Here is a 10,712-nt window from a genome sequence, read left to right on the forward strand (position 1 = left end):
AGAAAATAATAGATATAAGAAGACCACTAATAGTATAGTTCAATCTCCCAAAAATAATAGTTAATTAATATATCTTGTAGTGAATAAACTACAAAAAAAGAAGTCTTATAAAATAAAACTATGGTTAAATTAAGAAAATTGACAATTAAATTATTACTGAAATAATTAAATGGTAATAAATACATTACATATATAAGTATTAAATAAATTAAATCAAATAAGAGAGATTTTTATTGGAAATGCTCAAATCCCAATTTTTCTTTTAATATTTACCTTTAATTGAGTTTTCAAATTTAGAGATAGAGGTTTTTTAATCCCTTTAAATATATTATAAAAATTATTACATTGAATTAAAAATTACCATTTCCAAGTCAAGTAGAATCAACGACTTTACAGCAATATTATCTTTTCGTTAGTAACTGCGAGTCAAATAAGCACAAACTATTTAGAATCATTTTTCAAACCTAACAAACTAAAGTGATCTATTTTGAAACCTCAAGAACTAAATAGCCACCACCAAACTCTAGTTTTAGAGACTAAAAGCGAATTTTGTCCTAATTAATATTGACGTTTACAAAAACATAAATATAACAATAATTTCATGAGAAAAAAATCGATTTTACTCTAAACTTATCATTTGTCAATTTTTACCGTAAACTTTTAATTTCAAAAGATTGCACCACATGTAAAAATAAAATAAAATTACTTTCTCAAAATAAAATAAAATAACTTGTTTCCCTTTTTTTTTCTAATAATGAATTTTGATTTTTTGACAAAGATAAATCATTATTTGAATATATATAATTTAAAGTATTCAACAATAATATCTAGTTTTTGTTTTTGTTTTTTTCTTTTTGAGTACAACGTGGTGATTGAAATTAAACCTCTAGTTTCTAAAAAATGAGTAAGATGTCTTAAAGTTTGCAGTAATAATATCTAGTTATATCGAGTGATTATTTAAAGTCTATTTCTTTGTTTAGGGTGTGGATCAAATACGCAACTTTTTGGTTTGAGATATATATCAATCACCACACGAATAAAGTCTATTTTATTCATTTAGTTTGAAGTTTTAATAATAACATGGATTTATATCCCACATTAATTATACTAAAAAATAGATAACATGAATTTAATATATATTTTAAAAAATGTTATAACTTTTTTATTTAAAAAAACATAGCATCAATTTGACTTTTATTATTGCACTCTACATTAGTTGGATTTTGATTGCGTTGAATTTTGTTGAATCGTAAAAGGGGAACTTATGAAAATTGCAAAAATTAATAGGTAGCATTGAGGGTTTCAACTTTCAAGTACTGCATTTATCAAGGTTTTTAAAAATATCTTGGTTAGACTGAGACAAAATCATCCACTACTCCATGAAATGAAAAGGATCGGGTTTCGTCTGTCACACGGCACTTTGACGAAGTCTTTCGTGGGGGAGAAAAAATGTATAATATGGCAAGAGGAGGAAGGACGATGGATGATTGATGGCGATGGGTGTGAAAAGGAATAGAGAGAGGAGAGAAGCATTTATTCCATATCTTAATCAAATTTATGATACAATCGTTTCCGTCCAAGAAGGAACTTTTGAACAGCCGGTGCATCGGTTGTTTTTTTGTTTATAAGGAAAATGGTGTGAATTGTAAACCAAAATTGAAGATTTGACTTTTAATGCTTTGGTGGGGCAGCTTCTACCTAACATCCAGCTGTTGATTAAAATAGGAGTGATAATTACATCGACCAGCCTGCAATTGCAATTTGCAATTGCATTCAAGAGATGCGACCTCCTCCCTCATGTCCCCTTACTTGTTAATGTTGATGACCAAGGGAAGGGAAGGGAAGGGAAGGGGTCAATTGCTTTTTTATTTTTTGTCAATCACTGATGGGGACTTCATGATTTGGAGGAGAGATGAAGAAACCACGGCCAGCTATGATGAGCATTACCTCTTTAGTTGGTGTCGGATGGTTGGATTGGCTTTTAAGACAAGCCAAATCATTAACAAGAACCAAAAAGAAACCCAATATCAGGCCGAGGCCGAGGCCGACTCTATTTTTGGGCCACACATATCTCATATTCATGCTGCTGCTGCTACTACGGCTAGCCATGAACAACGAATGGAGGTTCACATCTTTCTAGATAACAAATCCAACGCCTAAACAGCTGCGCAACAAGTTTCTCGAGTTTCCTCTCCTGCTTAGTCATGTCAGCAGTGAAAACGCTACTACTTTTGGCTTTCTTCTACGCTGGAATCCACACCACCCGCTCCTTTACTGATCCCCACGATTGTAAGCTTCTACTTGCATTCTCCTTATCATGCGCTGTTCCTTTTGTTCGCGTATGATCAATGATGTACATACATGAACACCAAAACAGAGGGAAAACACAATATTTCATCTACTTTCACTCTTCGAATTATATTTTCTTTATGGTGGTTTTAGATTTTGTATAGGACAGGAATTAAAATCAGAGTCTAAATTAGAATGGATGCTGATCATTTTTTATGTTTTAGAAATTATTAATTGATTTTTGGTTTGAACATTGTTTTAATCTGCCAACTTCTGTATCCTCATCTCTATTCTTTTAAATATTTCCTTTTCATATTTACCATAAAATAGGGGCTTGTGTTTTAAGTGATCTGTAGATGACGATATTAAATTTAGAAGTGAATACTGAATAATCTAAAATTTATGTTAAATTTAAAATGATGTTAATATCAAGATGATAACTAATGTCCAGACCCGGCCTCTATATTGATTTCTTTTAAATAGATGGTTTCTTATTTTAAAAAAAAATGTCAAGGCGAAAACTAAACAAATGTGAAAGTTGAGGAACAATTTTTGAAATTTAGACAAGAAATAGAATATTCAATTGAAAGATAAATTGTAAGGAAGATGAAAAAATCTGATCGAGAGATGGAAATGGGAACTTCACCACCAATTAGAAGCAGAGTTGACTACAATCTAACCTTGGCAATGTCAACCAATTGCGTCCCTTGGAAGCTCCATCATGCACTTGCCATTCAAATTTTACATCTGAAGTTTCACAACTCTAACAGAAGTTTTTGTTCCCGAGTCATCATCCTGAGCGCAAAAGCTTATCGAGCAGTAGCATTAGTGCTGAAATTGAGCGTAGTTATGTAGGACTGTGGCATAGGGATCAAGCTTTGTTATTTCTGTAAGTGGCGATCGAGTTCTATAATCTAGATTTCGCATGTCTAATGTCACATTTGCAAGAATACTTTTATAAGCAAAGGCATTTTTCTCTCTGTGGCACAAAATGTACATCTGCCAAATGGGGTAAAGAATACAGGAAAGGATTAGGAGAATTGATTTTTCAGTCTAGTAACAATATATTTATATATTTTTTCGTAAGAAGCAGAATGTCATGAAATATAAAATGGGAGGGGAAGATATTGAGCAATTAGCTCCTTATAAAACCATCTTTCCGATCCTTTCCAAATTGATGAGCTTTGGCATGTTGTTGGTGTAGCTGTGGCGCTCGAGTCTCTAAAAAACGAATGGCAAAATACACCACCAAGCTGGGGAACATCAAATGATCCGTGTGGAGCTCCCTGGGAAGGAGTGACTTGCAACAATTCAAGAGTAACTGCATTGTAAATATCTATTATTTACCATCAATTTTTTCCAGCATCTCTTCCTTTCAGTTTTACTCACTTCTTATCAATAATTCTGCAAGTTTTACTCCTTTTCCTTTTTCTTTTTGGCGTTTTCATCTCACGATTTTATCTTTTGGTTAAGACCACTCACCATGTGTGTCAAATTCTTTAGGAGATTATCAACCATGGGCCTAAAGGGTAAACTTGGTGGCGACATCGGAGGCCTTACTGAACTGAGATCATTGTGAGTTTCAATCTCTGATAGGTTGAATTAACGGGAGCTGTATTAATATGAATTCTAACCATAATTTAAGACAAAGGTTTCAATCTCTCGGTTCATTGGAATCTTGATGCTTAGGTAGCAGTCTCATATTTGTTCATCGAGTTCCTGAGTTTCTTATGTTTCAATTGCAGGGACCTTTCATTCAATAAAGATCTCACTGGTCCAATCTCCCCGGCATTAGGGGATCTACAGAAGTTGAATATCTTGTAAAGAGCTAATAAGCAAACTCATTTGATCCTATTAAAATTTTATGTTCTTGTTTTTCTAGAGCTCAAATATTTTTTGCATTTTCAATTTTCAACTTTTAGGATCCTAGCTGGGTGTGGATTTAGTGGCAATATTCCTGAAGAATTGGGCAATCTTCCTGAGCTATCCTTCTTGTGAGATTTCATAGATAAAATTTATTGATAACCAAATAGGGATTGTGTTTGTTTTTCTTTAAGTAAATTCTCGTTTATCTCAGGGCTTTAAATTCTAACAATTTCACTGGTACCATACCCCCAACTCTGGGAAAACTCTCCAATCTCTATTGGCTAGACCTGGCAGATAACCAATTGACAGGTGCTATCCCAGTCTCGACTTCTGAATCTCCGGGTTTGGACCTCCTTCTTAAAGCTAAACATTTGTGAGTATTATTTTTTTTCCGAGAAACCCAATCTAATGTGAAAGAAAAAGCAAATATTTCTACAAAATTTGATGTTTTCACACCCCGAGTAATTCAAAAGTTGAAGTTTCTCTTTGAATTGCAGTCATTTCAACAAAAACCAGCTATCAGGTACCATTTCACCTAAACTTTTTAGCTCTGAGATGGTATTAATACACATGTAAGTGGATATGAACCCTAGACTCTGTCCCATCATTCTTTTGTCCCAAATCTTACGAAATTACTTTCATCAGATTATTTGATGGAAATAAACTTTCTGGGAGTATCCCACCAACATTGGGACTTGTTAAGAACCTTGAGGTTCTGTAAGTACTAGTAACTTTGCATTTGGTGTACTAAATTTGTTCTCACAATTTTCTCTCTACAACTTACTGAAGTTGTTCAAATTTGTAACAGTCGACTTGATCGAAATTCTCTAACAGGAAATGTTCCATCAAATCTGAGCAACCTAATAAATATCAATGAATTGTGGGTATTCATCTTCTAAAAATTACGACAATTTTTTATTTGTGTTCTTTTACGGATAGTTAATCAACTTCCATTTGCATCTCCATTATTATGTGCTCCTTTCAGGAATCTAGCTTACAATAAGTTGACAGGTCCACTGCCAAACTTAACTCAAATGAGTTCACTAAATTATGTGTAAGCAGATAGCGAGGGCTAGCATTTCCATTATGATCTTCTTATACTAGTTCATTTAATTGGTGATTTTTTTTTTGTCAATACATTGTTTTCACAGGGACCTTAGTAACAACTCATTTGATTCATCAGCAGCTCCGGAATGGTTCTCAAATCTGCAATCTCTCACCACTTTGTAAGTTCTTACGTCACCTATAAAGCTTATCGATTGTATCAGTATGTTTTCTAAGTATTCTGATAAGTGAGGAATTTTGAAAAGTATTTGAAATGTTTGACATCTAATGGTAAATGCTTGTGCCAAAATGGTTCCAGGATTGTTGAATATGGGTCAATTAGAGGATCTGTGCCACAAGGAGTATTTAGCTTACCACAAATACAACAAGTGTAAGCTTTGATTTAAATATAAAAGGTTGAATTCTGAATTGCAGCAAAAATGTCAATTTAAAATTTATTAAAATCGTTTCAGAAAACTGAAGAACAATGAATTCAGTGAGACACTAAACATGGGTGATAGCATCGGCCAACAGCTGCAGCTCGTTGATTTGCAAAATAACAATATTTCCTCATTTACCCTTGGTTCAGGATATACCAGAACTTTGATGTGATAGAAATCCTTGCTCTCTCTCTCTTTTTTTTTCCTCTCTATGTTAGATTTCATGTTGTACTTTGTACTTACTTGTATACATTCATATGTGTTTTAGGCTGATCGGCAATCCTGTGTGTAACACTGATGCCCTCTCAAATACGAACTATTGCCAGCTTCAAAAGCCGCCAGTGAAACCCTATTCTACCAGCCTTGCCAATTGTGGAAGTAAGTCATGTCCTCCTGATGAGAAGTTGAGCCCTCAAAGTTGTGAATGTGCCTATCCATATGAAGGAACTTTATACTTTAGAGGACCCTCGTTCAGGGAATTATCCAATGCGACTTTGTTTCATTCACTGGAAATGAAACTTTGGGTCAAACTTGACCTTACGCCTGGTTCAGTTTCTATTCAGAACCCTTTCTTTAATGTCGACGATTATCTTCAGATGCAGCTTGCACTTTTTCCACCCAATGGAAAGTATTTTAATAGGTCAGATATTCAGAGGATTGGGTTTGATCTGAGTAATCAAACTTTCAAACCTCCCCCACCATTTGGGCCATATTATTTCATTGCATCTCCCTATGCTTTTTCAGGTAATCTTGATAATAATCATTTTACTTAAAAATTTCACTCAACTGTTACGATTTTGCATTAGCGATTATGAATTGATCCTAAACTAATGGCATAAATGCCTCAAGCCACGGATAGGGGAACTTCAATCAACACGGCAGTGATAATTGGTGTAGCTATTGGCTGTACCTTTCTCGTTCTAGGCCTCATTGGAGTTGGAGTATATGCAATTCGGCAAAAGAAACGTGCAGAAAAGGCCATCGGATTGAGTAGACCATTTGGTAAGCGATGTTTATCACCATGCTTTGTAGTTTATGTGGTTGTTGGTCGATCAGAATCAGATATATTAAATATTTTGACCAAATAACACCAATCTTCTATCTACTGCAGCTTCTTGGGCACCAAGTGGAAACGATAGTGGAGGTGCACCACAATTAAAGGGAGCCAGATGGTTTTCTTATGATGAGCTTAAAAAATGCACAAATAATTTCTCCATTAGCAATGAGATAGGATCTGGAGGGTATGGCAAGGTAAATGTACAAACCATTTTTATTTCTTTTCTGACTGCCCTTTCTTCTGCGATTTGCTTCATAGTTGTATTAGCACTGTCATCATCCTCGGTAGGTATACAGAGGAATGCTTGTGGATGGACAAGTAGTTGCAATCAAAAGAGCCCAACAAGGATCAATGCAGGGTGGCAGCGAGTTCAAGACGGAAATTGAACTGCTTTCACGAGTTCATCACAAGAATCTTCTTGGCCTCGTGGGATTTTGTTTTGAGCAAGGAGAACAGATGCTTGTTTATGAATTTATGCCTAATGGATCACTGAGAGAGAGCCTATCTGGTAATTAGTTCCCTCAGATCTTTTGGTCACAGTTCAAACAGTAGTTAATTGCCTCATTGAACATTTAATCACTAATAACATGTACAACAATGAATTTAGGAAAATCTGGTATTACTCTTGATTGGAAGAGAAGAGTTCGTATTGCACTTGGGTCTGCCAGAGGATTGACTTACTTACACGAGCTTGCTAACCCTCCCATAATCCATAGAGATATTAAGTCCACGAACATTCTATTGGATGAACATTTAAATGCAAAAGTTGCAGATTTTGGCTTGTCCAAGCTTGTTTCAGACAGTGAAAAGGGACACGTTTCTACGCAAGTTAAAGGCACATTGGTAAGTAGTTTCTTTTTGTTATATCAACATTTCAGTCACAGTAAATAATATTTGATGTTTTGTAATGACATTTGATCTGTAGGGTTATTTGGATCCAGAATATTACATGACTCAACAGTTGACAGAGAAAAGTGATGTGTACAGTTTTGGAGTGGTTATGTTGGAATTGGTATCTGCCAAGCTGCCAATTGAGAAAGGAAAGTATATAGTTCGTGAGGTGCGTATGTTGATGAATAAGAATGAGGAAGAATATTATGGGTTGAAGCATATAATGGATGCAACCTTAATAAATAATACGACAAATATTAGTGGGTTTGGAAGGTTCTTGGAGTTGGCGATGCAATGCGTTGAAGAATCAGCTGCAGAACGTCCCACAATGAGTGAAGTGGTTAAGGCAATTGAGAGTATTTTGCAAAATGATGGAATAAATACTAACACCACATCTGCATCCTCATCTGCTACCGACTTTGGGACATCCAAAAATGCTCCCAGACATCCCTATAATGACAATAATGCTTTTGACTACAGCGGTGGATACACTCTTTCCACAAAAGTGGAACCAAAGTAGAATGGTTTTTCTAAACATCTCCTCTTCTTTCGTTTCGATTTATTTAATGATTTGAAACTTAGTACTTGTTTTCTTCCCATCATCTCGTTTGTTTCTAGGAGATGCAAAATTGTGGAGAAGTTGTAACTATTTTATGTAGCTAAGAATTGTTATTCACGTGAATATATTGTTAGATATTGATTATGCATAATGCATTGTTTGAATTAGCTATATATCTTTCATTAGCATTGCCTTGTTGTAAGTGTAACTACAATCCTATAAAAATTAATCTATTTAGAACTTATAAGTGATAATGTATTGTAAGTGTATAGGCGTATAGTACATGTATCAATTTTCTTTAAGACCTAACCTTTTTTTGTCTGTACTTTAATATTATATATAATTAACTTTTAAATAATATTGTAAAAAATATTATGGGACGCCTTATCCCATCTCAATGACTTGAATAAAATTGTCGATTTGACCTTGTGCCTTACGATTTTTTTTATCGTCTCTAATCTATTTATTCTAATATATATATAAACAAACTATTGTCTTAGTTATGTTTGAACTAGAATCTATTCATTTATCGTAGATAAAACACCCATGATAATTTTAGGATAATTGTGTAGAAAAATATAGAATAAAATACACTTGTATTTACGAAGTTTCAACGCTGTGATCTTTTAAAATTTAACATAAAAATGACATGACAACTCATTACTTATTAGGCTTGTTAATGTGACAAATTACATTAATATAATATTATTTTTTTGGTGATTATATTATTGGTTGACATCCTCTCTCTTTGGTATTTTTTTTCCTTCCTCTTCCTTCCACCCTTCAAATATTTCAAATCAAACTCCCGCAGCCACAAACCTCAATTCCAACATAAACGAAAAATCAAAGAAAAAACAGAAACGAAACAAAGAAGAATACCAGAAAACAAAATCAACAGAAAAAAACCTAAATCGATGCAATATTATACATGTATTCGTTCATCTAAACATCGAAAAACTGAATCGACGGAAATGAACAACCATTTAACTCCTCAACACACATAAAATCGAAGCCAATCGCCAAGAGATAAAAATTAAGAAGAAATTCGAAGTGACTGCGAAGAAAAACCGAATAAAGGGTAGTACTGTAATCTCGCTACCTTTTAAAACTAATTAAATATTTTAGTGGGTTAGGCACATTTTGAAAGGATGAGTCAGTTGAGCATTCCACGAATTTTTGGAGGTCATTTGAATCAATTTCTTCTGGAACTGTAATGAAAGTGTTCAGAAACATAAATGAATGTTATCAATTTACAGCAGGTTAAAAGATTACATTCACAAGTGGCAGATCTAGAAACTTATGTCAGGCACAAATACATCTAAATCTGAGTACAATGGTAATAAATCAAATTTAACCCTTAACTTATCAAACTTTATCAATTTTTACCATAAACTTTTAATTTCATTAACTTACACCATAAAATTGAGATAAGTGTTACAGGTAACACGTTTGAAATTTTGTTAAAAAATTATCATAATATGTATCAAACGAATTATATAACATACCTTTGACACGAAATTGATAGGACTCATAAAAAACGACACTAGAGTTGTTTTTCTTTTTTTAATTATAAGTTTTGGTAGAATTATTTTATTGTCTAGTTTACAAAATTTAATTGGTGCAAAACTCGATTTTCATTAATCTTTTAAGAGTTTTTTTTTACCTTAGCTTTTGTTTAAAAATAATAGGTGAATTGTTGAAAATTAAATAGATAATAAACATTATAACACTCATCTAAGTTTATGGTTTAATTCGATAAAATTGAAAGTTTAGATTAAAGATAGATAAAACTTATCAAGGTTAAGGGTGAAAAATAATTTTTTAAATATAATAATTTTAGATGCATTTATTATAAAATGTATGTGCATGATATTAATTTGTTTAGTACAAATGAAAAAACTTCTTGTAAAAAAGAAAAAAGATACGATCTCAATAAATAAATATATATATATATATATATATAAAATTTAATATTAGCTATCAAAACGACCATTGAACTATCTGATTTATAAATTATTCACTTCATTCGAAGTATATTTTGCAAGACGAAATGGAGTTCATTTGGAAGTATGACTCCGGGCAATCACATATTTCTTTACAAGAGGAGATGGATTTCGAATTTGGAGTTTACAAAGACCACCATTTTCAATTGGGTTATTTCGTTTACTCCATCGTCGTTTTTGTAAAAATTGACTTGGGCGAAACAATACAGTCCCCATGCTTACGCTTTGATCTCTGGGATTATAAATCGTTTGTCATAAATTTTTTTCTTTAATCTTTTGATACTGAAGCGGTGAAATTATTAGAGATACTTTTTAAAACAGGTTCAACACTTCAATAGGGTCTAAAATCGAAAAAGATCATGAATAATCCTATTGAAATTCTAAGTTTCCATTTATATTGGCGTTCAGATCTAGTGACGAAGATGTTGTTTTCCGCTGGGGTGTATGCAAGGGAACTGGTGGAGTGGGCGGTGGCAGTGGCGGAACAGGAGGACGCTGGCGAAGGGTGAAACGGTTTGCGTACTCGTGAATCAGTTTGCGGGCCAAATCGAACCGGTCCAAGT

The 10,712-nt window shown here is 33.4% G+C and overlaps 1 protein-coding gene across 2 annotated transcripts; it reads left to right on the plus strand.

The window, feature by feature from the left end:
• Window positions 1–1,834: 1,834 nt before the first annotated feature.
• LOC111024042 (Leucine-rich repeat protein kinase family protein) lies at window positions 1,835–8,319 on the plus strand. 2 transcript variants are annotated; one of them, XM_088123998.1, is made up of 20 exons: window positions 1,837–2,289; window positions 3,060–3,178; window positions 3,494–3,617; window positions 3,793–3,864; window positions 4,035–4,109; window positions 4,212–4,283; window positions 4,367–4,528; window positions 4,653–4,727; window positions 4,801–4,872; window positions 4,964–5,035; window positions 5,141–5,209; window positions 5,307–5,381; window positions 5,519–5,590; window positions 5,673–5,807; window positions 5,908–6,383; window positions 6,489–6,641; window positions 6,751–6,890; window positions 6,985–7,204; window positions 7,304–7,539; window positions 7,622–8,319. In XM_088123998.1, the coding sequence occupies exons 4-20, from the start codon at window positions 3,806–3,808 to the stop codon at window positions 8,105–8,107; spliced, it is 2,649 nt and encodes an 882-aa protein (XP_087980124.1). In that variant the 5' UTR covers window positions 1,837–2,289; window positions 3,060–3,178; window positions 3,494–3,617; window positions 3,793–3,805; the 3' UTR covers window positions 8,108–8,319. The 2 variants fall into 2 exon arrangements, with proteins under 2 accessions (XP_022157310.1, XP_087980124.1); XM_022301618.2 differs by lacking the exon at window positions 3,060–3,178 and having other exon boundaries at window positions 1,835–2,289.
• Window positions 8,320–10,712: the final 2,393 nt, after the last annotated feature.

This window comes from Momordica charantia (genome assembly GCF_013281855.1).
Source record: "Momordica charantia cultivar OHB3-1 chromosome 5 unlocalized genomic scaffold, Mcharantia_2.0 BLBB01000005.1, whole genome shotgun sequence".
NCBI lineage: Eukaryota > Viridiplantae > Streptophyta > Magnoliopsida > Cucurbitales > Cucurbitaceae > Momordica > Momordica charantia.

Excerpts from the sequence above, each read along its gene's own strand:
- LOC111024042 (XM_022301618.2), top strand. The coding sequence starts at position 2,205 with ATGTCAGCAGTGAAAACGCTACTACTTTTGGCTTTCTTCTACGCTGGA. Across the intron at positions 4,110-4,211 it reads CTACAGAAGTTGAATATCTT|GATCCTAGCTGGGTGTGGAT; the intron begins GTAAAGAGCTAA and ends TTCAACTTTTAG. Across the intron at positions 5,382-5,518 it reads CTGCAATCTCTCACCACTTT|GATTGTTGAATATGGGTCAA; the intron begins GTAAGTTCTTAC and ends AAATGGTTCCAG.